This window comes from Arvicanthis niloticus, chromosome 5 (genome assembly GCF_011762505.2).
Source record: "Arvicanthis niloticus isolate mArvNil1 chromosome 5, mArvNil1.pat.X, whole genome shotgun sequence".
NCBI classification, from domain to species: domain Eukaryota; kingdom Metazoa; phylum Chordata; class Mammalia; order Rodentia; family Muridae; genus Arvicanthis; species Arvicanthis niloticus.
In genome coordinates this window covers 50963272-50990304 of record NC_047662.1, presented here as the reverse complement: position 1 = coordinate 50990304, position 27033 = coordinate 50963272, and the positions used below count along the sequence as shown (strand labels likewise).

The window sequence follows — 27033 nt, the reverse complement described above, 5'->3', positions numbered from 1 at the left end:
AAAACTCTTACTGAGATTACTACAAATTGTCATTAAATCATTTCATGCATTGTTCTCCTGTTGTATTTATAAAAAGTCCGGAGGGCACTGCTTTGAAAATGTCTCTTCTAATAAAAGTTGACTTGGTTCTGGACAATAGGACAGTGTTTTCAACCAAAGTCTGAGCTGTCTGGGGAGAGAAAGAAAATATGCCAGAGTTGTCACTGGACTCTGGAAATCAGAGGGATGGGGTACTTAGCTTCACTATCCTGATGACATTCCATGCTGAAGGTGGGTCCCTACAGACTGCTCCCTCAGCGTCAGCTCCTGGGGCAGGCAGCCAACATCCTGAAGCAACTGCCATTTTCCTGGGGTGATTCATGTGTGAAAATGTCTCCCCCATAAGAATGTGGGCCATCATGGTCTTCCCAGAGTGCAGCTCCTATCATCCCAGAAGTGTTTGCTCATGTAAATTCATCCCAGTTGGGAAGTCTAAGGATGTGAAGGATGGTTGTCCCATCCAAATACATAACCCTTTGGGTCTGCAGTATCTCATAGTTGGCTACATTAGTTTTAGTGCTTAAGAGAACTGGGCCTTACATGTGAGCTGATGTGCACTCCACTATTACTTCACAGATAAATTTAGAATGACCATGAATCTCTGTCTCACAACCCAGATGGTTTAGCTCAGCCTTCCTATCATCCATTGGGAAGCCTTGAATTTGGGCATAAGCCCTTATACATGTATGTGTGCTGGAGATATGGGTAGTGTTCAGGTCTGTGTGATTCAACTCTTCTCTACTCATTTCACTCCGCCCCTGTTAGATGAGAGGTGACAAGACAGAACCAACTTGTCAGGAACATTCAAAAGGAATCCTTTTTTTTCTTATCTTTTTTCTTCTGGCTTCTTTTCTCAGGAAAAACAGACATTCACCTTCTCTTATATTTTGATTATGCAACATACATTGTTTCTGAGAATGAAATGGGGGAGAAAATGGTATTTTTCATGCAAGGTAGAAATGTCCTGAAATTGTGAATATGAAGCTGCTGTTTCTTAGGGAATCACGTTTGATCTCCCATGTGTTTAACAGACATGACCCAGAAAGAAAAATGAATCATATAGTCATGAGTACTTTTGTGGCGAGAGTAGAGCCAGATTAGCCCTAACTGTACAGTGGCTCAGGGGTATTCTGAACTGTCATGGGACCACACCAAGGGACCAACCCCATCAGGTTGCAGACAAGGTTATCAAGGCAGGATTAGCTTGGCCATAGTCCCATGAAAACCTCAAGGTGAAATTCTCAGACATTGTTCTTTGCTCCCGATTCTAAAAATAAAAATGAAAAAAAGCGAAGAGGTTTTTATTTAAAAACCTTATTTTTTATGGTGTTCCCATTTATTCGTAGTTTGAAGTTTACTGTTTTTCAGTTGGGGGGGTTACATACCCATGAGTGTGTGTGCCCTTGGAGGCCAGAGGTTGGGTAGACCTAGGACAGAAGTTACAGACGTGAGATACAGGAAATGGGTGCCGGAAGTAGAACTCTGGGTCCTCTAGAAGAACAATGAGTGCTCTGAACCACTGTGCTATCAATCCAGTCCCACTTCTCCATAGTTTAAATAGAACCTAGTATGTTCAAAATCATAGAGAGAAAAGAGAAAGGTGGTTTCCAGAGGCTTAAAGGAAGAAGATGGAAATAATGCTTGCTGAATGTGAGGTTTTCATTTAAGACTATGAAAAATGTCTGGTGGTGGATGGTGTACTCTGATATGCAGAGTACTGTGGTGATGTAGAGTACTGTGATAGTATAGAATACTTTGACAGTGTAAAGTAAGTACTGTGATGATGTGAGTAAAGTACTGTGAGGGTGTGAGTACTGTGATGGAGTGAGTACTGTGATGGAGTGAGTATTGTGATGGAGTGAGTACTGTGATGGAGTGAATACTGTGATGGTGTGAGTACTGTGATGGAGTGAGTACTGTGATGGAGTGAATACTGTGATGGAGTGAGTACTGTGATGGTGCTTGTACTGTGATGGTGTGAGTATTGTGATGGAGTGAGTACTGTGATGGAATGAGTTCTGTGACAGTGTAAGTACTGTGATGGAGTGAGTACTATGATGGAGTGAGTACTGTGATGGTGTGAGTACTGTGATAGAGTGAATACTGTGATGGAGTGAGTACTGTGATGGAGTGAGTACTGTGATAGAGTGAATACTGTGATGGAGTGAGTACTGTGATGGAGTGAGTACTGTGATGGAGTGAGTACTGTGATGGAGTGAATACTGTGATGGTGTGAGTACTGTGATGGTGTGAGTACTGTGATGGAGTGAGTACTGTGATGGAGTGAGTACTGTGATGGTGTGAGTACTGTGATGGTATTTGTACTGTGATGGTGTGAGTACTGTGATGGTGTGAGTACTGTGATGGTGTGAGTACTGTGATAGTGTGAGTACTGTGATGGAGTGAGTACTGTGATGGAGTGAGTACTGTGATGGTGTAAATATAGTAGTTGCATAGGATTTTAGTGGGGTTTGAAGTTATTGTATTTAATGGGTTGCTAGGAAACCTAACTGAAGTCACCCAGTAGTTCCTGAGGAACACCTAATAGGATTTTGATTGATAGTTCAAAGTCTAACCTGCAAGGATCCAGGGCAGTGTCAGTTTCCTTGAGATCATCCCGTTATATCCAGGGAAAGGAATGAGGCTCTCCTTTCAGAGTCCTATACATTCCGGCCTTAAGCCTAATTCACTGTTGCTTTAACATTAAATATCTGTGCACAAAAGGACAGTAACTCTGAAGGCAGCCCTTACAGCAAATGTAAGTTGTGCTGGAATTCTTGTTTCTCAGTTGGTGAGAGGCTTCAGTCATGCTCTGGGGTAAAAAGTCCCTCTCCTTTCTCCATAATTTTCCCGTTCCTCTAGCCTGTCTCAGCATCTTAACCACCCTCCATGTGCTTGATATACCTTATCTCATGTAACCCACAGGGCAGTCTGAGGCAGCAGGTACCACATGAGCTTAACATCTGAAAGAATGTTTCTGTCTGAGGAGACAAGTGAAAGAATCAGGATTTGAACCCAGTTCTTCCTTTGCTTTGCTGCTGCTCCAATTCCAAAGTGTATGTCTTTTGAATCACTGTCATCTCTCAGCGCTGATGATGTCACCAGCCTGGCTGGGGCAGTGTCCAAGCATGGACACTGGTTGGCTCATAGTTTACTATCTTGAGGGACTTCTAGATTTCATCCAGAGATTCTGGCTGGAAATTTGATTCAGTTGCTGAAAGCACTGAAATACAGTGTTCATGTTCATGGACAATTTGCTTTTTCATTTTCTTTTATTATCCTGACACTTACTGTAAATCACTCTCTCCCATCAGTCCTGGGGGTTCTGATTATGTTCCTGGGGTCCTGCTAAGAGCAAGGGCAGTAAATTACTGCCACTTTGTTTGAACATTTTTTTAGCCACAGTACATTAGCTGCTTTTGTTTGCTTTTCCACTGGCGGTGTGCACACTTCTGCTTCAGAATTTGTGTTTCTTCAATGTCTCATTTGTGAATAATGTGGCTTGCAAGATGGAATGATCGCAGAAAAAAATATGAAAGTGGGTGTCCTGTTTGTCGTCTCTAAGATCTTAAAGCATCTGTCATGAAAATGAATTATGGAGCCTTGCTCTCTTTTTCCCATGGGGTGCCTGTGTGTGTGTGTGTGTGTATGTGTGTGTGTGTGTGCAACGCACGCGCACACACACACACACCCCACAAACACTTATTCTCTGCACTCTCCTGTTTTCTCCTACATTTTCCATTTTACTCCCTTTTCCATAAAGCAGTTGCTAAATGACCAATATGATACTTACTGTGAGAAAAGAAGAGATGCACGCTTCAGGTTTCCCTGGGGAGTTTGATTATTTAGAAGACTCATAGATAGAAGGTCAGGGAATATGTTTTAGTCTGTTTCTGTTCTAAATTTCCTGACATTTTTGGTAACGAACTAACTAACTAACTCACTAACGAACGAACTAAGCTCCTTAAAGGGTAACAAATAAGACTAATTAAAACCCAGATGCTAAAACATTGTCAAAATGTCAACAATAACTGATTCTCTCAATCCAATAGCAGGGACCTGAGGCATCTATCTTTCTGTAAGGTGACCTAAAAGCTTCTTGACGCGCTGATCCTACTGGACCATCCCCAAATGCAGCAGCTTCAACTGTGTTAATGGAGACCCCAGTGGCCTTTGGTAGTTGGCATCTAGTTTCAGTGGAGACACGTGTTAATATCTTTTGATTAAAGTGGAAAGAAAGGAGATCTAGCCTGTGCTAGCAACCCAGAACTTCACTTGAGCCTGTGTGACTGTGAATGCTCCTAAGTCTCAAGGAGGCCAAAAGAACACAGTGCTATGCAGAGCCCTGAAACATTTGAAAATTAAGTGGTTTCCCCAATTTCCCCAATTCCCAATGGTTTGCCCTCATTTCTAAAGTGGTTTTAAAAAATAATTCAGGGTGTTTAAAGAGCAAGCTTAAGTTAGTTTTCAGTCTTTACTGATAAACCTATTAAAATTGTGAATATGTTTTATTAGTCTTTATACTCAGTATCATTTAGGGAGGCTGTCCACATATAACACCCCCCTACCTTCTGATCGCTGCTCCTTTGACTCATCATGGGAAACGTCCAGCAACTGTGATTGTATTTCATAATCTTGCCCTACTGATGAGAGTTATTGGCCAGACCGAGGGTACCTGACCCTGCAGGAACCATCTGATTATCTGTTCTGGAAATGTAGATTTTACTCTCAGCTACAGCCTGTTAGTGTTTGTTAGTTGTTTGTGTGTGTGTGTGTGTGTGTGTGTGTGTGTGTGTGTGTGTGTATGTATGTATGTATGTATGTATGTATGTATGTATGTATGTGGGGATGATTGTTTATCATGTTTTCAGAGGGAAAACAAAGCTGGTTAACAAGAAGAAATGAAAGCAAATTCATGGAGAACTGGGAGTCAGAACTAGAGGGAGGATCCTGGCATCTTTCTAGTTTTGAGTTCTCTTTCTCCTGAGGCCTAGAATTCTTTGCAGCCTTACACAAGAACCTCTTGAGTCTTTGTGAAAGCTTCTGTCACCACATCTGGCCTGCCTCCCCTTCTTCCTCAGCCTTGTTAGTTCCTGCTACATTCTATCAAAGATCTCAGAAGGACATGTTGTCAGTGTCTAGTGTATGTTTATAAAGATTCCAAATAGCTCATAAATTATATTCAAACTAACGCTTTGGTACCCTGGAAGGCTGAAGTTGAGAACAAACTTTAGATAGCTTAATTTTATCATCTTCAGTTCTAGCTGAAGAAACTGAAGACAATAGTTGTTAAAAAAAAAAAAAAAAAAAGTGCTCTGGGCTAGGCTGCCTTCCTGTGAGCTTCTAGAATATTCTGACTACATGGACTCCTCACCTTCTCTATCTAACATACAGTCTAACAGACATGTATCTTGAATATATCTACAATTCTAGAAAATTAACTTCGCTTTTTAGAATCTAAAATGGGCTATGTATATGGCAGACCTGTTGTTAGGTAACAAACACACTGTGTATTATTGCTATCTCCCTTTGCTCTTTTGGGTATTGGCCAGTGTCAGTTCAAAGTTTCTTGCTCAGGGCCCTGTGGCTTCATCTCCAGTCACGCTGAATGTTTCATTGTTCATATGCCCGGTGACCAGACTAAGAGGACTGTCAGCTAGGGTCCAGACAGAGTAGATGGGTCTCCCAAAACTCTTTCTGTGGTAGACCGCTTATCTGGTAGCTGAAGATCCCAAAAATGTTTACCCCAAGCCTCTTCTAACTTGACCCCTGAATTCACTTGTCCAGAATCATTTTGGCTTCAGGGGTACAAGAAAAAGTCTTGTTTGATGGAAGGAATGCCAATGAATTTTCAGGCCTGTTTTACATCTATACTTTCCATTCCCCATCTTTGTGTGATAGGAAGGAAGTGAGCCCCATGCTTGCTGCAAGGAGCTTTTGTTTTAAGTTGAAAGCCCTCCCTCAACTGCCAGTTTCAGGCTTTAATGACAGTGACATACTGCATCTGACTCACTTTGTGGTGCTTTCAATGAAAATGGCCCCCATAGGCTCATAGGGAATAGCACCATTAGGAGGTGTGACCTTTCTGGAGTAGATGTGGCCATGGAGGAGGAAGTGTGTCCCTGGGGATGCACTTTGAGGTTTCAAATGCACACACCTGTCCCAGTGTCTGCTTTGTTCTCTTCCTGCTGCCTGCTGATCCAGATTACAAGTCTCAGCTAACTCTCCAGGACCCTGTCTGCTTGTAGGCTGCCATGTTTCCTACTATGATAAACTATAAGCCAGTCCCAATTAAATGTTTTCCTTTGTAAGAGTTGCCATGGTCATTATGTCTCTTCACAGCAATGGAAACCCTAATTAAGACAAACTTCTTTTATCCACTCACTCCCAGAGTTCTAACTGGCATCAGTAGTGAGGACAGAGTCTGGAAAAGTGGTTTAATTTGTCATACAATTCGATGCTAAGAAATGCATAGTCTGCAAAAGTAGACAAAACAGGTTTGGGTCCTGCCAAGTAAGATTTAAAAAAAAAAAAAAAAAAGCTTCCAGAAACATAACCTGAGGAACTATTGCAAAGGAGGAAAAGGAAGTTTGAAGCATAAGGATGCATGTTAAAGTGTATTTAAAGACTGGAGAGATGGCTCGGTGGTAAAGAACATCCACTGCTTTTTTCAGAGAACCTGGGTTCAGTTCAGGTGGCTCACAACTGCCTAGATGTATAACTCCAAGAGGATCTGACGCCTCTGGTTTCTGAGGGCACTTGAATTCACATGCAAGCACTTACATACAGATAGAGACATCCCTAAAAAAATTAAAAGTAGAACTTTTTACATGTGTAAAACTTAACAGGAAGACAAGCATCTAACCACTACTTGAGGGAAATCCACCTGAGGGGTCTGCATCTACTCTCCTCTGGATTTATGTGGCCATGTGTACTGGGGAAGAAGAAACACAGACCCCAAATCAGAACACCTGAAAATGCCCATCCATCCATCCATCCATCCATCCATCCATCCATCCATCCATCCATCTATAAGGCAACCAAGCAAACTCCTGCTATATGTGACACATAATGGAAACTAAAAATGTAGCCTGAGGAACATTCCTATCTTACGGTCATCCTGGCCCGGTAACTTTCCTGGGATCCTGCATGGCATTGTGTTTTACCAGCTGGTAGACAGCCAAAGGGTTGCATTCAGCATCTCTTCTAGTCTTTTGTTAGCCTTGGCAGGGCCTATTTGTCCCACCTCCTTACCTGATGCCTTTATCAAGCAGAGCGGCTCTTGATTCCCAGTGACTCCCATCCACTCTGACCTTTTAAACCTCTGGGGCTTCACTTGGCCACTGCTTACCCCATGGGATACCACATCCTCCAGCACTCCAAGCAGAGTGAACTAACTAAAAAGGCAACTAACCCGAGGACAATGCTGGGAGTTTCTGCAATCACATCTTCTAAGATAAATCCCCTGTTTAAATGTAGAGGTGTGGTGTGAGCAAGATGGTTGTTGAGACCACATTGTAAACACACATCAGGGCTGGCTGCCTGGGTGGTTGGATATAAACTGTCTTAACAGCTTCACTGTTAGAGCACAGGAGCACTGTTAGAGCACTGGAGCACAGGGTTGATATTTATCAAGCAGGGATGTACCATGTGACATACTTGCCATGCTGGCGATCCTGCATGTAGAGGGACTCCTCAGTAAACATTCACCTTCAGGGAAACAATGGAGAGTGTGCTATGGGATAAGGCAGAGGTTGCCAAGGCTGCCCTCGGCCTTGTGTGTCTTGTTCTCAACAGCTGCACAGTTTCTGCCCCTATCTCATATCCCCTCCCCAGACTGGCTCCCCCCTCTTCTCCCAGGCTAGACATGCTCACTGTCTGAGCACAGAGTGGTCCTTTCCATCCTTTCCCCTTATTCTGATCATTTTTATTGGTTTCTATTTTTTACTTAATCCATATCTCTTGTCCTTTGCTTAATGAAAAGCTTAGTACTGCCTGGTCTCTCTATTCCAGTGGTTCTCAACCTCATTTAACACACTTCATGTTGTGGTGACCCCTAACCATGAAATAATCTTCATTGCTATGTCATAACTGTGATTTTGCTACTGTTAGGAAATGTAATATTAGTATTTGTGGTTTCTGATGGTCTTAGGCAAACCCAATAAAAGAGTCATTCCAACCTCCAAAAGGGTTGAGACCCACAGGTTGAGAACCAGTCCACTATTCTTCCCAAGTAAACCTACCTATTTCAGCATCCCCCTAGCAACCCCTTCAACATTCAGCATCTTGACCTTCCACCTAGTTCCAAAGCTCACTATGGCCTGTTCTTTCCTATCAGTTCCCTGGAGTCCCTTCTCCTCTCTTTTTTCCTCAAAGATCTGAAGGATATAACCCATATCACCCCCCTTATTAGAAACCCCATAGGTGCTAAATGTGGCTTTCTTTGAAGACCCCTTTGACACTATAGAATGAGTCACTTCTCTCTTCAAGGGCTTTGACTACCCTGCATGGTTCAGATCATACTAAGTCCTTGCACTGTGCTTACTTGCTTGCATCTAGCCAGGATAAGAACTATTGAACACACAGGCTCTTAATTCAACATGTTCAGATGATTATGAGACATTTTACCCAGCTGTACTTAGTAATCTTTATCTGAATAAGCTATCATAAAGAGAAAGGCCTGACTCAGGCTCTAAAGTTCACAGTGTTCAACTGATTTTCTTTTTAACTTTTTAAAAAATTTTTTTCTTTTTCACTTTTTGCTGCTATAAAATTAGTACTGTAGTTTGCCCCTCTGACGTGTGCATGCGTGTTCAGGTGTGTATGGATGCACTTGCCTTCTCAGGCTCATGTGGAAGCCAAAGGTTGACATCAAGATGTCTTTCTCAACTGCTTTCTCTACCTTACTATTTTCATTCGTCTCTTGCTGAACCCGGAGCTTGCTATTTCAGCTACACTGGCTGGCCAGCAAATCCCCTGATCCTTGTATTTCTAGCCCAGCACTGGGGTTTCCGATACATGTGATCATGCCCAGTCCTTTCTGTGGGTTCTGTGCACAACAAACACTTGAGCCACTGATCCATCTCCCCAACTGCGCTCCTAGTTTTTATCTCCGGATTACTCAGTGTTTGCTTTTGGTTTGGTTTGGTTTTTGTCAAAAGCTCTGGAGCAGGAATGTCAAACTGTTGAAGAATTTCCTTCAAAATTTGAGGGCCAAACCACTTCATTCATAGCGAACATTCAGGTGGCATATGCTTAACAAAGATACCTGAGATGTGGCCAAGTCAGCAGATTCTTTCAGGATGTGAAGCAAATAGAGACGATCAGGAGGGAGAACTGGTCCCTGTGCTCACTCACAGAGCCAGAAGTTTACATTCTCTGAAAACCTGAAAGCAGATTGTCAGTCTCAGTGGATTCAGTTGGAATATTGACTGACACCTAAAGGGATTCAGATCCTGTTCAATCAAGATATGACTGTGGAAAACTGAGATGCTCTAACCATCCCCATAGGAACGGGAATTCACTGGCCAGAATGACGTACTTTTGTTTTGAAAACCACCCAGGCTCCACATGGAGCCATGAGCTGCTTGAGAATGTATTAAGATGGGGTAGGCTGCTGCCTCAGACTGACCAGGGTAACAAAACAATACACTGTCTTCAGGCAAGGCTCTAGATGTGTCCTGGTTGTGCCTTGCTCAAGGTTCCTGGGCAGAAAGCACATGTGGCCTTGGCATGGCAGAGACACAGCCACAGGCTTGCACAGAGAGGACTCTACACCAGGCTGATGCTGGAGCAGGCCTCCTGTTCAAGGTACTCAAGTCACAGGACTGACTTACGATGTGTTCTGTTTACATTGGCCTAGAGCCCAAACCAGAAATGTATTTCAGGCCTGGCCTTCTAGATACTATCTCTAGTCATTTAAGGGTTCGTTACACAGAGCCGCTCATCCTGTCCTGCTCCGGTTAAGGTCTGTCAGCATTTTTCAAAGGTTTATAATTCAACCCTAATGGAGGAGATTGCCACTTTCAGAGCTCAGCTTGGTATGTACGACCTACAATGCAGAAGTCTAAAACTTTAGGTGCCCCCAACGCTTTGTCTCCCCTAACATTTTTAAGTTAGACTCTCACTGGATGATAGTGAACCATTGTATTAGCTTGTGGTTTTCTTAGCTTTATTTTGGTGTTTGAAAGGCTAAGAAAAAATGGCAGTCATGAGGATCCAGGGGTATGTGCATATTTTAAGGACCATTTTAAAGTTAGATGGGTGGGAAAGGTCAGAGACATGATTGTCAGCATTTCTCCAAGACTCCGGAAGCAGTTCTCAAGTCCACAGCCTGTGTTCAAAATTTCAGTTGGAGAGTTTAATTGTGTATTAAAATAGCAACCTGGGGGCTAACCATGTTCCTGCTTGTGAGTTAATTTAAATGAAATATTGTACCTAGTAAGCATGATGTAACAAAATAAGACCTCTCTATATAAAAGCCCAGTGGTGCTCAGTAAAGTACTTGCCAAATAAGGGGAAGGGCCAGAGTTTGATACCTAGAATGGATCCACATAAATTCCATGGTAGGTGTGTTGGCTTGCTTGTAACTCTAGCCTCAGGAGGCAGAGATAGGTCATCCTGAAGCAAGCTGGTGAGCTGCCCACATTGATGAGCTCTGGTTTTGATTGAGAAACCTTGCCTCAATGAATAAGGTGGAAGAGCAACTGAGGAAGATTCTCAGTATCAACTTCAGGCCTCCACATGCACTTGAACACACATGTATATGCATTCATGCAAACACACACACACACACACACACGGACACATGGACATATGGACACACACACAGATACACATATGGATACATATGCATACCACATACATATACACATGAAAAGTAGGAAGTTACTGACTCCCACCCCAGAAAGAAATAAAAAATTGGATTTTGCAGCACCAAGGTCTACTGTCTGTTCACCACTGAGTGACTTTAAACATTCCTTTGTCACGGTTGATCTGGAAGGCTAAGATCAGGGTACAGCCACCTCCAGTTCTAGTGAGGTCCCTCATCCTAGCTTGTATGTGGCCATCTTCTTGTCCTCTTATGGTGGGGGAGGCAGGGGATGCCTCTCTTGTCATGCAGATACAAATCTCATTCATAAGGGCTGTTCCCTCATGGCCTAACCACCTCTCAAGGCCTTACCACCTAATGCCAGCACACAGTAGAATAGGATTCCAATATGTGACTCTCAGGAGGGCACATGCATTCAGTTCATAACACTCTCAAAAGTTCATAACTAGAAGTGAAAAGATTGGAATTGGTGACTGCCCATGACCTGCGAGAGACCCTGCTTCTGCAAAGGAGTAAATATTGAGAGAGAAGGCTACAGCCTGCAGTGTGGGACGATGTCACTAGAGGCCCTTAGATCAGTCTTTAGCAGTGACCAAAGTTCATGATGCCAAGAAAGTATAAAGCTCAGGTTGGATGGGAAAGCTGACAACATGGACAAGAGGGTCCTGATAGCAGGAAGTTCCTGTCATTCCCATCAGGGAACAAACTTCTGAAACTTGAGAATCTTGTTTAAAGCAGGGCAGGAGCTGCACAGCCCAGGGCTGGGCTGAAGATAAAGGGCACACATGCAGAGCCTGAGGAAGTTAGCAGGAGACACCAAGACCCTCCTCCTCACACCTCCATCTACCAAAACCAGACCCAAAACATTCTAAACTCTTGGCTCCAGCCATTGTAATTCTGCACAGATCTTAACTATAATAGAAAGGGGGAAAATCAGTTTCCTGAGTGCTAAGGAGTCCATTTTAATACAACTGTTCTATCTGGGGGGCAGGGAACCCACTCCTTAAAGCAATTCTCTAGCCCCTTTGAGCTGTCTGAATTTGCTGGGCTCAGGCAGTAGGGATAAGCATCAACTCCCCCTCCTGTCAAGATATAGGGTCAGGGTCTAGGTATGAATTTAAAACATTATGTGTTTTCTCTTTTCTGATATGCATACCCTTCCCTGTCTTATTGGCCATTTGCTAACTTTGGTCCCATGGACAGATAGTCTTCAGTTCCAAGAGTCACTCAGAGATCTTCAGCCCCAGTATCCCTTGATCCATCCTACTTATCCTCCCAATCGAATGTGAGTGGCTGGCCAGAGCATCCCCCTCCATTCCTCTGGCCAGCAGCAGCTTTGCTCAGACAGAGGTGTTTGACTACACCTTACCTACTTTGTACCTTGGGTGGAGACTTCCCACATGGATAATCCAGGTGGGGTTCCAACTAGGGATCTGGTTTGACTCTGTTGTGGGAATTTGTGGTGTGAACACAAACTTTAGAGATCATGGCAGGAAATCCTTCTGGAGATCACTGTGGAATCAGGTCATTTCAGGGCTTAGCAGAAAGCTAGGCAGGAATCTCTAGCCAGAAAATGGTAACTATTTTACTATGTATTTCTTCCTATTAACTACTCAAGAGAATTGTATGAGGCCATTATGCCCTGGCTGAAACTACCTTGGACCAATTAGATTTTAATCTCTGGTGGTAGACCTCACCTGCCAATTTTGTGAATGCCTTTAATGTTTCTCACATTAAACCTTCACAATTCTCTTGTGGATAGTCATTGGTCCATCTTACAGCTGAACAAACTAAGGCTCAGAGAAATTGAGTGACAGCACGGAAGAGGCAGTACTTAGATAAGGAGTCAAACTCTCCCACTCCAAGGCCCCTGTTTTAACAGTTCCTTATGAATGGGGCTCCAGAGCAAGGTTCTCATCCCTCCTGCCTTCCACTTCAACACTTCCTGCTCCACCTGCCCAGACTCATCCCTGTTTCTTTCCCAAGAAACTGCCCATGGGTATTCGGAAGTCCCTTGCTATTTCGTCTGATATTTATTGAATACAGCTTGTGGCTCCGACTCAAGAATGTGCAAGCTGATTTAGATTATGCTTTGCATTGAGTTTATTAAGATAAAAACTACTTTCCTAGATAGTGAGTCAGAAGTATTTATGGTGAAGTGTGTGGAAAGCGGCTGCAGGTTGATAGCATGAACTGTGTGCATGTTCAGCCAGGGCGATGACCTAACTGTGTTTGGCAGCCGTCCTTTATGTTTAGCTAAGCATTTTATTTCATGTTGGGAACCCCTCCCTCTTCTACAGGGGAGGCTTGGGCTTTGGCTGGGGCCTCTTCTGATGCTGAGGCCTGGTCCTGATGGTGACCTGCTTCCAAGCTGTGGCTGGGTTGCCATGGTGAGGAGCTGGGAAACATTTCATATCTCAGTCTCCCTCACCTGTCAGAATGTGAGCATAACTCTTGGCCTTGCCTCCCCGTGGAGAGGTGGGCGGGCACTCGAAAATGAAGCCATAAATGCTGGGAGGGATTTGTGGACCTGTGGATGTGAATCTTGTCAAGCAGTTGGTGATAAATGGAGTGTCTCCAGAGCTAGTTTGGCTGAAAGTCCCTAGAGCCTTTCATTTACTTAATCAACCCACGTTTATTAAATACCTGTGAAATTCTCAGTAACACGGGCAGGGCCAGGAGGAGGACGGAACGGAAAGAAGGAAATGGAGCCTCAACTCCCAGAGAACCCATAAAACCCCTCCTTTTCCTTGCACTTCACTTTTTAGGTTGATTAAGTCTCCAGTGAAAGGTGCCTTGGCTGCATGCACAGCCCTGTCCTCCATCCAGTCGCAGAATACAGAGTTAGTGTTGGATTACATACTTGCAGGGCCAGTGCGGATTGCCATGGGCTGGATGGGCTCAGAACGTACAGAACATCTTGAATCCCATTAGAGTCATGGACAGGAGATGGGGTGAGGGGGGAGGAACTGACTAATGCCTGGTAATGAAAGCTATGGGTTCTGGCTCTTGCCATTATCTGGCTATGTGACTTTGGGCAATTGTTTAGCCTCTCTGTGCTTCAGATTCCTTATCTCTGAAATGAGGGTAATTATAGTATCTGGCTCATAGGATTATTTCAAGTCTAAATAAGCCCATATGTGTAGTGCTTCAAACAGTGTGATGCCTTGTAGGTGTTCAAAAACAGTGTTGTCACTTTCTACAAGTATTGAGCAACCAGCAACACTAAAAAGTAGTGACTTTTTTTTCCTACACTATTAAAAGCAAGACATACAAATTACCAACCCCAATATTTTGCCTGGTCATGATGATCATGTGGGATGGATTTGCCCCATGGCTTCTAGCTACTGGTGTAGAACGGGGCCTCTTAAACTCTCCAGACCCATGGTCCTTTTCACACCAGAAAGTTTGATGTGACCCTGTAGGTAGATGTGTGTACAAGTTAGGCACTGGCTGATAAACTATAAAGAAATTTACCTTAAAACTATTTCTACTAACATGTAATTTTACCATTGGCTAAAGATAAAAACAAATTTGTTTATTAGTGAGATGGGTGTGCTTACTTATTTTTAGATAAAGAATTCCATCTTGGCTGGAAATTTGATGCTGCAGGATGAAGAGTATCTCCCACACTTCACAGATGACTGAGAGTTTGGTTCTATAATTGTCAGTACTGACTTGATTAAATATGCACCACAGAACAGCAGGGGCCATTTCAGAAATTGCTGGAGCCAAGTTCCAAGCCAAAATTCATTGAACAATTTGTTTTTCTTTCTCTTTTTCTTTTTTTTTAAGAGAAAACTCACTGGAACAACAGAAGCAGCAATTTTTTTATGGATAGGGTGGTGGGTTGAATGATAAGAGCCACTAACAGGCTCACACATCTGAGTGCTTAGTCACCAGGTAGTTTGAATTAGGTGTGGTCTTGTTGGAGGAAATGTAAAACTGGGGGGGGGGGGGGACTTTGAGATTTCAAAACCCATGCCAGGCCTAGTCTCTTCTTCTCTCCTCTCCTCTCCTCTCCTCTCCTCTCCTCTCCTCTCCTCTCCTCTCCTCTCCTCTCCTCTCCTCTCCTCTCCTTTTCTCTTTTTCCTCTTTCTCTCTCTCTCTGTCTCTCTTAAGTGGATCAGGATGTAGCTCTCAGCTACTGCTTCAGTGCCATGAATACCATCAAGCTCCCCATGACCCCACTATGATGGTAATGGACTAACCCTCTGAAACTGTAAGCAAGCCCACAATTAATTCACTTTTAGAAATAAGAGTTGCCTAGGTCATGATGTTTCTTCACAGCAATAGAACCATGACTTAAGACAGACTACGTTTATTTTAATATTGGTGCTTTTATTCTTTGAGAATGTCAATACCTGCTTAGCTAGCAGTGGGAGTTCATAAACTATTTACTGCTGCATGCTGGAATGTTGACTGGGTTGATCCTGTGCAGGTCTTACACAGGTAACCATGGCAATCGTAGTTTTTTGATGCAATGGTCCTATCATTGCTGGAAGATGCTGTTTAGTTCTGGCCCTCTCAGAACTTTGGCTTTTAAGATCTTTCTTAACTTTGTGGGAGGGGGTTTCATATAGAGAGACAGAAATGTAGAGAAGAGAATATGATTTAGGGAAAGCTAAGCTTTATATATAAATATGTATACACATACACACAGTAGCTTTAGATTGGAATTGCTCTACATGGGGGACAATGCTTGACCCAGAAGCCATAGGTTGCCAAGCACAAAGGCCAGTGCTGGGTGTGGAATGCTGACCCTTGAGTTGTTGGTCAGGGAGAATTCAAAGACAACCCCCTCTAAATAATCCCAACTATTTGCCATGGTCTTGAATGCCCACCAGAGCTTGATGGAAAGAGTCTATTAATTACTGAAGATGCCATGTGCTTTGGTGATAGGATTTTCCTATCACCAACAGGCTACTTTCCTAGAAACTTCTTCCTTGCTGGCTTCCTCTTTCTGAAAGGCACTGTATAGTATGCTGGCCAAGAAGAGTCTTCAGTACTTTTCCTCAAGTGTGAACCTCACAAGAGACAATAGCAACCACCCTGGAAATCTGTCCATGGGTACAACAGCAGTACTATAAACAATAGAAAGACATCCAATCTCTTTCCACTTGTATTTAAGACACATTCCACAAACAAAACCACATATTTGGTGCTTTTACTTTGGCTCAGAACCTGTAGCTGGGGTGCTCATGGGTACCAGGAGTAAGCAAAATGAACATAGTATCTAATGACCTTCTAAATATGTATAGACCTACAGATCAGTGCCACTATAAGTCCTTAACAGAGTGGTGTCTTCGTATAGAGGGCAGCAGTTACTACAGACTCATAGCTGCTTACAGAGAAGAGAGCAAGTGTTAGTGGACAGCTCAATCTTAGATGGCACGCTTATATCACAGTTAGTTTTCAGAACAGCATTCTACCATAAAACGGTCCAAAGGCAAACTAAATTGATACCTACAAACAGGAATGAAACTAGGAAAATATTAAAAGTCTTTGGTTTGTGTAACCAACCTGTTATGTTTCAATAAGAGCAGAAAACTTCGTCTATGCATTAAGAGCTCTGCAGTCCATGTCTCTGATAATCGTGTACATGAGCCATGGTTTTCAGGGGGCCCTTACTGGAGTTCTGTGTTGTGCTGGCATGCACAATGCAGAATACACATGCTGTGTGCTCAGAAACAAGGCTGTGGAGAGGTTACAAAACATGTCATGACAAGGGCTGCCAGAAACACCTCTGATTCATTTTATGATTGATTTTGAATTAACTTTTGGTCATTACATGTTCAGAAACTTTTTACTGTTGCCAATTTTTTTTTATAACCCCTGCATTCAGTTACTTGACCGCATACATCATGCGTGTTCTTGTAGCCACTCCCTGCTCTCTGACTTATGGAGTTCAATGCTAAAACTAAACCATTGTCTTGAGAGCCTGCCAAGAGACCCTCCCAGAAGATGAGACTATACAGGCAGGGGAGAGCATCTGGGAAGTGTGATAAGAGGACACTGGGCCAGATTGTTCTCCACCAGTATAATGTCTCTCAACCCACTGAGTGCTGGAACAAGAGGCAGCTCCCTGATCTGACATCAAAGAATACACCAGCAGCAAATTAGAATGGCACCACTCTTCACTATTGTACCTTTAGAATATAGTTTCTTTTTCTTTAAGACATTTATATTAATTACTGGTTTATTTTAGTTTTCAACAAATTAAACAAATTGCAAAAAAAAAAAAAAGTTCTCTTCAGAGCCTTCAGTATTCTGAAGAGTATGTAAGGACCCTGAGAACAAGAGCTTTGGATTTTCTGGTTTTATTATATTATTTTATACATCTCTCATTCCCATACTACCTTGTAACTCCTCTATTTGAGACCTTCCACATGCACTTTGAAGCTGAAATCATTTCAAATCTTAACTTTTGCTTGCTGTCTTGTGGTCATGGGCAGCCCTCTTACCTCTCTGCACCTTAAGGGTCTTATTAGTAGACTGCTCATAACAGTGTCTTCTAGGACAGTAAGTACCAGGTAGGTGTTAGCCAGTATGGTATATCACCGTTGTTCTCATTGGCCAGGTTTGCTCCAAAACAGAGATAAGGTGGAGTTAGTGGCACTGAATTGTTTTTTCCTCTCTCCAGGTCAGTCACAACCACCTGCTAGCCACCTGCCATTCCAGCATTGTTAGTCTAGGGAAAAAGAGGAAAAAATGAGACATGACCCATTGTCTAAGCATGCATTGTCAGAGGCACTGGCTCCTGGCACCAAAGTGCTACAATCAGGGAAAGGTTTAGAAGCCAAGGGCTGTTGCCTGGTATTCAAGTTTAGCAAGTTTAGCATTGGCACTGTGTCTATCCTATGGAAACATACGTTGCCCCAAGTAGAGAAAACTCTAAGGGCCCAGATAATAGATAAGAAAATCAAATCCCTGAGGAGGTTATTCTGTTCCCATGACAACTCAGTCCTATGGCTATAAGTGACAGAACTAGCCCTTGATCCTATGGTCTCAGCAACTTCTTCTCTAGCCACTTGCAAATAGTCTGCAGTAGTTACCTCAAACATGGTGGGCATGGCCCAGAGTTAGTCACCTAGCATGACACATGAAGCCACAGAAAGTTCTTAGAAGAAAATAGAGCACGGAGAGGGCTTGTTAAGAGAGTCAGAGGGAGGGCTGGTGAGATGGTTCAGTGTCTAAAGGTACCTGTTGTCAAACCAGATGACCAGAGTTTGATTTGTGAAACCCACATGCTGAGACAGGCTCCACCTTCACACACACACACACACATACACACACACACACACACACACACACACACACACACACACGTAAAGTTAAGAACGATAGAGGGGCACCCTATCACATGCGTTTATCAGTTTATGCCTGACAGAGTGTCTTTGCGTTGCTTGATTGAGATCCCGTCCTGACACTTCTGTTCTTGACTTGAGCTGAACAGAGCATTTGCAGGCTTTGTGCCTTAGGTGAGAAGCTACACAGTCACAATCCAATCTATATTTTATCTGACTAGTGAACATAGAGATGCATTTAGGTTCTTTTGGTCTCTCTGGAGAAGCACTGACCACATGATGTGGGCCCCTAGTGCTTTCACAGAGAGGCGATCTATCATAGATAGATCTATTACCAAATAGCATGTAGAACAGTCCATCATAAACTTGTCTTCCCAAAACTGATAACTGAAACACCAGCCTCAGCCCAGACCTTTTCCCAGACAGTTCTACCTGGAGCCAAGGAGGGCTTGGACAACCAGGAATGTGTGTGTCCTGCCTCAGTGGGCTCTGCTGTCTGTGCAGGTCATGGAGTAGAAGTGCTAAGGGGGGAGGTAGAGGGGGAAGATTTGTGCCCAGCATGGCAGTAAGCCTTGGGCAAGTCAATTGACTTCTGTGACTCTAGATTTCTCCCCAGGAAGGGGGTGATCATGTTCCTTCTTTGAAAAGAGATGAGGAGCACTGCAGCAAATCCCTGGCATGCAGACTATATAGCACAGTCTGTGTCTGCTGCCGTTGGACTTTACATAGTGTTGGCTAAGCCTGAGACTTGAAGGCCATGACTGCCGGTACATTGGAAAGCCAACAGTATGAACAAGAAGCTGGTCAGCTACCCTCTGGTTCATACTGCCCTCTTCTTCAATGTGATCTGTGATTAATACCCTTTCCCTACTTCTTACCCAGACATTACAGGACTAGGGCAGGTAGAGGAAGGGAAGACTGGTGAAAATCCTCTCACTGAAATCACTGTCATAGAATCCAGGACAACACCATAAGTTAACATTTCTACTCTTCAGCAAACCCTGACTTAAGAACTACACATGTGTCACTCAACTTAATTTTAATCTTCCTTTAACAGCTTTCCCAGGTGGGACCCTATTTACTATTTTTTTTTAGTTAGTTATACTAATGTACAAAGAACTTAAGTATCTTGCCCTAGGTTATACAGATAAGCATAGGAGGAGAGTGAACACCTGAATATTCAAACCCAGCCAATCAAATTCCAGAACCTAGTAAAGTATCAGCTTTGAGGCTTATATGGGCATCGTATGGTGGCTTTTCCAAGTTTCTGTCTATAAAGTATCCTAATCCACTGAGGGTGTTAAGCCATGGTACCCCATGGAGTTGTTAATTAGTCCTATCTACCTCCTGGGCATCTCTCAGACATTTTAGGAACACATGTGCCTACATCCAGCCACAGTCCCACCCATGGGCCAAGGATGGATAAATTGATAGATACATAACTTATAGACAGCTTAGAGAAACATGCTCCAAGATAGAGATCAGAATACGCATGTAAAAAAAGCAGTGCTCTAACTCAGTCCCTGATAGACTCCTGATCCTGTTGCAGAGAGTACTGCCAGCTTGAGATGAAAAGTTTGCTTGGAGCAAGAGAGAATGGTGAACTTTGTCCTACTACATCTGTGATAAAAAGTCATTCAGGTGGGCATTATGGACCTGTGAGGCTGCAGAGACTTGAGCAGCCCACGCCACCCCAATCTTCCAGTGCAAACTTTTAGAAAAATAATCATTTATTTTTATGAGTTCCTTTTATAGGCTTTTTGGGTAATTAAATTATCCAGCTAAATATCTCAAGAAACAAAATGTTATTTCCCAATAAAATTCCATTAAATTCAACAAATTTACTGTGTTCTGTGGTGTCCAACACAGTAGTAGCTACTGGCCACAGACAGTAATTTAAATTTACACATTCAGCTAGAGCTTGGTATGAAGGCTTAATCATGGTATATTGGGAGGCGACTGGCATCTCAGGGGAGGGTCTAAGGATTCTCTCTGCTCCCTTCTTCTTTGACCCCAAGCTTGAGGCTCTCTTGTGGCTAATCATGTTGCTCTAATGAAGATGTCAATGACTGTTATATTCAGAGCACAGAATTCTACTGGGGCTAGAGAAGGACAGAGAGAAAAGAGAATGTCTGTCAGGGAATGACCTACCCCAGAATGGGTACTCGTGGCATCTGAAACCCAGGAAAAGTCATATAGATGAGCAGCAGTCTTCAAATATTGAACTTAAAATTTAAAAATTATGTATCTTCTGTAACTGAATTTTATAATATTTATTGTTTTCTAAACACTATTGAAGAGCAAGCTTAAAGAAAACTTACTTCATTACAAATTTCAATGGAACACATCTCAAAAGAAGTCAGATGCAAATGTAATCTCATTATCATTCCACCTGTGTGAAAGTCTGACATCAGCAAGATTGCTTCTATGATGATAGAAATCAGAACAGTGGTTGCCTGGGGAAGGGGTGGGAGGCAAAGTTTGGGAGCTGGGACCAACTACAAAGGATTTGAGAACAGTTTCTGGGGTGTTGATGTTCTCTCTGGATAGGACACTGGTTACACAGATGTACACATTTGTCAGTACTTGTGTGTCTGTTTCAGTTCAGTGTGTTACACAGAAAGTAAATTTCGTTTCAGTTAAAATTACATGCTGAATTGATATGTGATGGACAGATTAAATAAGTAGGTGTCAGATGAATGAATGGATGATGGATGGACGGACATACAGACTGACGGATGGGTGGATGAATGGTTGATACAACATAGATTGTTCTGGCTCACATGAGGGGTATTATAAAAGTTATAAAAGTGCCCATTACCCCTTTGGTAGTAATCTGGTCCCCATGAACTTTATACTATTAACAAGAAGTTTTGGGGTACACTTCCTGATCTTATGTGGTGTGGAAATAATTGTGTTGCTCTTGTTTTATCCAGAGTTTGATTCTTTCTTATCCAAGATAAACAAACACATTTGTCAGAGGTTGTAAACGTGTCATTTAGAGGTGGCAAGATTTTAATTAAACTGATATTTTTTGGCCCTTTGTCTCTATTTTCTCCTCTCTTCTTCTTTTTTTTTTTTTTTTTTTACCATATTATTATTTTCAATAAGGAACATATACTAATTTTAAAATCTGTTTATAATCTGAAACTCAAAAAGTTATCTTTCCTTGTCTGAGAGAGTATGGAATGCACTCAGGTGAAGACTTGGGTCTTATATTCTGGTCAGCCACAGGTGAAGACTTGGGTCTTATCTTCTGTCCCAGCATTGGGCTCTGTAGGGTGTGCAGAAGTGTAGTAAGTGCAGCCAATTGTCTTCCCCTTCTCCATCTCCATGTCCTGGTCCATCTCATTGTGACCCTAGGGACACCCTGGAATAGAGGTGTTCTTCAGGTGGGTGCCCCTCTCATTGCCTCTTCTTTCTTGTCCACAGATTCTTACTTAACCCTTGATGAACCAATGAATAACATCACAACATCCCTGGGGCAGACTGCAGAACTGCACTGTAAAGTGTCTGGGAATCCACCTCCCAGTATCCGCTGGTTCAAGAATGATGCACCCGTGGTCCAAGAACCTCGTAGAATCTCCTTCCGGGCAACCAACTATGGCTCTCGACTGCGGATTAGAAACCTTGACACCACAGACACTGGTTACTTCCAGTGCGTGGCAACAAATGGCAAGAAAGTGGTTTCTACCACTGGAGTCCTGTTTGTCAAGTTTGGTAAGCAGCCTTCAACTGGTTTGGCCACAGGCCATCGGTGCATTGTATCAGGACAACCAGAGTCCATGAGGACACTTATTGAGACCCATTTTGTATTTGGTGCCATTGTATTTCATTTCAAATCAGTAACCTACTTAGTAGGGAATTACCATGGTCAGAGTGACATAATTCTAAAACAGCAGAGGACTAGAGGCCACTTCTCTCTGATGTCACTTCCCCTCCTCCACAGACTTGTGGCATCTAGCTCTCAGTACAGATACCCCTTGCCCAGAGGAGTTGGAAATGTTTGTACCTTCCCGTATGAAGTCAGTAAACCTCCTGGAGAAGCAGGGGCTATGCTATAAACTGAGCTCTGCATTCATCTGAGTATTTTTTAGACCCTGTTCTGTGGGAGATGGGCATGTTCTCACTGGTACACCTAGATTCACAGAGGTGGGTGGAGGGAAATCAGGGCAAAATAGTGAATCCAAAAAAACCCACTACAGGTGGTAACATCCATTGTCATTGGTTGGCAATGTCCCTCAGCCTCCAGTTACCCAGACTGTTTCTTTTGTTGTTCTCCCCTTTCTTTAGGGCCTCCTCCGACTGCAAGCCCAGGATCCTCGTAAGTACTCCACGTCTCCACGCTCTGTCATTTCTAAGCGTTTCTCTGTAGGTTTCTGGGCAGAGGCAATGCTGTCCTGTGTTTGGGCCAGAACACTGTGTTTCCAGATGCCGTTGCCGTTGCCTTCTCTCTGATGTGAAGCCCCACAGGAGACCAGCCCTGGCAGTGATCTCCAGCCTGGCAATCATGAATCTGACTGATCAAAGCAAAGCTCTTCCTACACTTACTATTTTTAAATGAATGTAACAGTTAGTGGCAACAGTGGATTTGGTCAAATCAAACAAAAAAAAATGATAGAACGCTGGCTTAGAGACTTTTTCCTACTGCTAACAGGGTCTGTTTTACATTCTACAAGCATTTCTGATGCTTTGAATTATTGCACAGGGCAACATTAGCTGATCGCTTTTTTTTTTTTTTTTTTTTTATTCCTTTCAAAGAACTCAGCAGCTGAAGTTCTAACTCACAAAGAGGAGGGAGAGCCCCATCTTGGATTGAGAGTCCCCCTGGAAGTTAGATTCCTTCCAAGTCCCTTGATAATGGAGTCGAAGGATTCCATTTCTTTAAATGATGCTATTGTTGATGCGTTTATTATTCTGCCTGAGAGATTCTCATCTTTCACTCTAGAAACATCTACTTGAGGAGGGCTTTTTTTTTTTTTCTCTCTTTATGTATATTTTTATTTGGAGAGAAAGACCCATTTATTTAAAAAAAAAAAAGAGAGAGAGAGAGAGAGAGAGACCCATTTTGCTTTTTCAGGGAAACCCCCAACCCCATATGCTATAGACTTCTGAGGTAGAATTTACCAGGTCTGCCATGAGAGCCTCAGCATGCCTGGCCTGGACCACACCAGGCTGAAAAGTAGCAGCCACTTAGCTTGGTCTAATCCCCTCTGTGCCACTTAATTACAGAGTGGGGCATTTTAGTGCAGTGCTGTGTACCTGGAGGCCCAGTGGCCCACAATCCCATTAATAAAATAGGTACTGGGTAAAAATAAACATTGGCCTTCAGCCACACTGCTCTGCTGTTTCATCAGCCAGTTAAAGGCGGCTGTGAAAGAGTCTTTAAAATCACCAAGTGCTAATTGCGTTCTGCTTGCTGAGATCTGAAATACGGCTTGACCTCAGAACAAGTCCGGAGTTTAGCCACTCACCCTTGCATCTCTTGACGCTGGCTTTTCTTTTTTTTAAAAAGTTGTCTCACCAATTCCTTTGTATATGGAATTCTTTTGAAGTCTTATTTAAACAAAGATTAAAACTTTTGTTACATGCCACAAAACCGCTTCCCACACGGGTCCGTTATTTGTTCATATTAATCTGTGTTTCTAATGTGGCCGATAATCCGGTCACAGGCTGATGTTTGTGGTTCACTGACTTTCCTTTTACTGTTCCGCCCAGGGCTATTGACTTTCTGCCTGCTGCTTTTGCATGAGGAAGTTACTTCTTTGTAATCCCTATGGATTTTAAGTGCTGACGTGTCCTCCTTTCTGCATGTCAGCTTTTTCTGGATGGCCATTTTTCTGGTGAACCCAGTGTCTCATGGTTTAATATTAAACAAAGAGAATCTAGCAGCTTTGAGAATTGATATACGTGAAATAGAGTCTGATGTTCACTAAAGACATTGAACCACAGCTAAGTGGATCTGTTGTCATCAGACATTTGTGTTTCGTGTTTGCTGTCTGACAGCCTACTAAGTTTAGTCAACAATATAGCATGCCATATATAGGTGCCATGTGTGCTTGGGTCAGCCATGTTGACTAAATTAAAACTCCTTAACCCAAGTTTGAAACTTAGCAGGGCCTTTTCAGCTCAACCTCTATCATTTTGGAATTCCTAGTTGGCATTGTGATTTTGTTTTTTGACTCAGTATGTACAAGTAAGTGTATGTGCAGACGCCAGAAGAATATGTCCTGTTCTACCAGTCTTCTGCTTTATTCTCTTGAGACAGGGTCTCTCATTGAACCTAAAGTTAGGCTGGTGACCAGCAAGTCCCAACAATTCTCCTTTACCCCATACCCCAGTACTGTTGTTACAGACACCCCCAACCATAGTTGGCATTTTACATGGCTTCTGAGGACTTGAACTCAGGTCCTCCTGCTTGTATGGAAAACCTTGCCTGCTGAGCCATAGGCCCAACCCCAGTACTCTTTATTTCTTTCCCTTAAAAACCCAAGGCATGGCCTCCTTTCTCAACTACCAGCACTTACTCTAAGAGTTTTTTGGGGTTTTTTTTGTTTTGTTTTTGTTTTTTTTGTTTTTGTTTTTTTTTTTTTTGTTTTGTTTTTTGGTTTTTCAAGACAGGGTTTCTCTGTGTAGTCCTGGATGTCCTGGAACTCACTCTGTAGACCAGGCTGGCCTTGAACTCAGAAATCCGCCTGTCTCTGCCTCCCAAGTGCTGGGATTAAAGGCATGCACCACCACTGCCCGGCCTCTAAGAGTTCTTAATACTAACTCTAAGGCAAGGTGCTAGTTCCAATCTGTGCCCTCAGAGTCCCCAGTGAGCAGGCAAACCCAGAAGCTGTCAGAAATAACAAAATAAGAGCCATGGGGATGTCACAGCGTTAAGGATAATATGGATGGCCTTTTTTTTTTTTTTTTTTTTTTTTTTTTTTAAGTTGTGCTTTTCCCCAAAATAGAAGTGGCGTGCAGTTTACTAGTTTACTTGTAAGTAGCACAGTCAGAGTCACTGAAAATAAAATAAAATAAAATAAAATAAAATAAGCATCCATGGCGCCAACCTAACATCCAAAACATCTTAAGAGTGAGAAGGTAGGACCCAGAGAGAGACAAAAGCCTGCAGCCCAGAAGGACTCCAGTCCCTCCTCCTGAGGGAGCAACCATTCAGGTTTAAACAGAAAGGCTTCAGGATGGTTGTTTGGCTGAGATGAGAAACAAGTTTGAGATTTTTGCATGACTCTGTTTATAACCTCAGGCTTTAGCTCTGCTATTAGCTAAACCCTAGCCCACCCCTGGCAGCACAGGTCCGGGAGCATGAGCGTAGTGAAGGCTTCATACTGTCTAAGGATTTAAAAGATATAAATCAAGGCATTAAAACTGCCTAGTGATAATGATTCTCTATCTATCCACAACTGACAAATGCACCTTCATACTCCCCTTAAAAAAATGTGTGTTCAAGATTAGCTTTCTACAATTGAAAGCTTGGACTATCATAATTTACTATTTTAGTCATTACTGTGTGGCTGAGTACTCTGCTCATGGATTAGAAACATATATAATCTGTATGGTTTTATACTCTTTCTATAAAAATTAACTTTTCCTCCATTGTTCCAAATGGACTTATTTCACATAGGGCTTAACTTTGGGGACATAGTAAAACTTTTGTGTACCATGTTCAAACATAGACATGGGATCATATTTGATAGCCAATAATTATAGAATATGCTACTGATTTTATAATCTCATCAAGCACACACACCAGTCTTAAATGCACGCAGCACCTAAGCATGTACAGAGTGAAGCGTGTGGTCACATGCCACTCATCAGTAGAGATAGATGCATCTGGACAAAAGTGTCATTGAGTATCCAAGAGTGTATTTAGAAATCTAGACAATGTGAATCAGCCACTTGGTGTGGCTTCAGATGGAATCAAGCCACATAGAAAAAAATCTAAGAGGCTGCTGCCTGATTCACAGAGCATATTTGTAATAAACATTTTAGGTTTACCCTCTAAATAATAATGAATAGTATATGTCATCTGTAACCAAGTGACATAAACTGCATGGCTGAGTCATTAAAACAGTATCACATAGTTCTGGAAGCTGGAATTCCAATGTCAAGGCATCTGTAGGGTTGGCTCATCCCATACATTGCGAGGAACAATTTCTGTATTCTTCTGGGGCTTACCAGTACTTGATGACATTCACTGGTTCATGGATGCATTGCTTCAGCCTGGGCTTGCTGCTCCCATGGTGTTCTCCCTGCAGAGTTTTCCAAATGGCCTCCATTTGTGAAAGCATCAGTAGCACTCTGCTAGACCTGCATTGTTGCTTTGACTCGACCCTTGTAAAGACCCACTTTCCATCCAAGATTGCCTTCTGTGGTTCTGTGGAATAGAGCATCCTTACTCTAACTTGTGGAGAGGTCGCAGCTCGACAGATAACTCTTAATATTGATTGCAAAATCTTGCTCAGCCATGTGAAATGCTGGCTAAGAATCTTCCTCTAAAATATGAGAAATTTCACAAGTAATGGTTGGAATGTAATGAAAATCTGATACTACAGATATTTGGTAATATTCAAAAGCTGTTTGGTATACAAAAAACATATGACAGCCAAGCTGAGAGGAGCTAAGCTGTGGCCAGGTGACCGATTTCTTTTCTCTCTGAAAGGCTTCTGTCACTGTTGTCCTTCCCATTCATAAAGCAGTGTCTCCTGCCTTCACTGAAACACAACACCCACAACTTTCACACTGTTCATCACTGTCAACTTGGGTGGAGAAGTGTTCCTTGGGACCAGAACCTTGTTGATCTCATGAGCAACTTTTAAGGTTCTGTTTACGTGCCAGGCTGGAGTGCTG

General features: G+C 42.7%; 1 protein-coding gene across 1 annotated transcript in view; it reads left to right on the top strand.

Annotated features, from left to right (window-relative positions):
- The window catches only part of Ror1 (receptor tyrosine kinase like orphan receptor 1), a 348352-nt gene that overhangs the window by 214760 nt on the left and 106559 nt on the right, over window positions 1–27033 (top strand). Inside the window, exons 3-4 of the mRNA XM_034504011.2 lie at window positions 21610–21897; window positions 22471–22501. Of these exons, the coding sequence (XP_034359902.1) occupies window positions 21610–21897; window positions 22471–22501 (319 nt within the window). The remainder of the gene's footprint in view (window positions 1–21609; window positions 21898–22470; window positions 22502–27033) is intronic.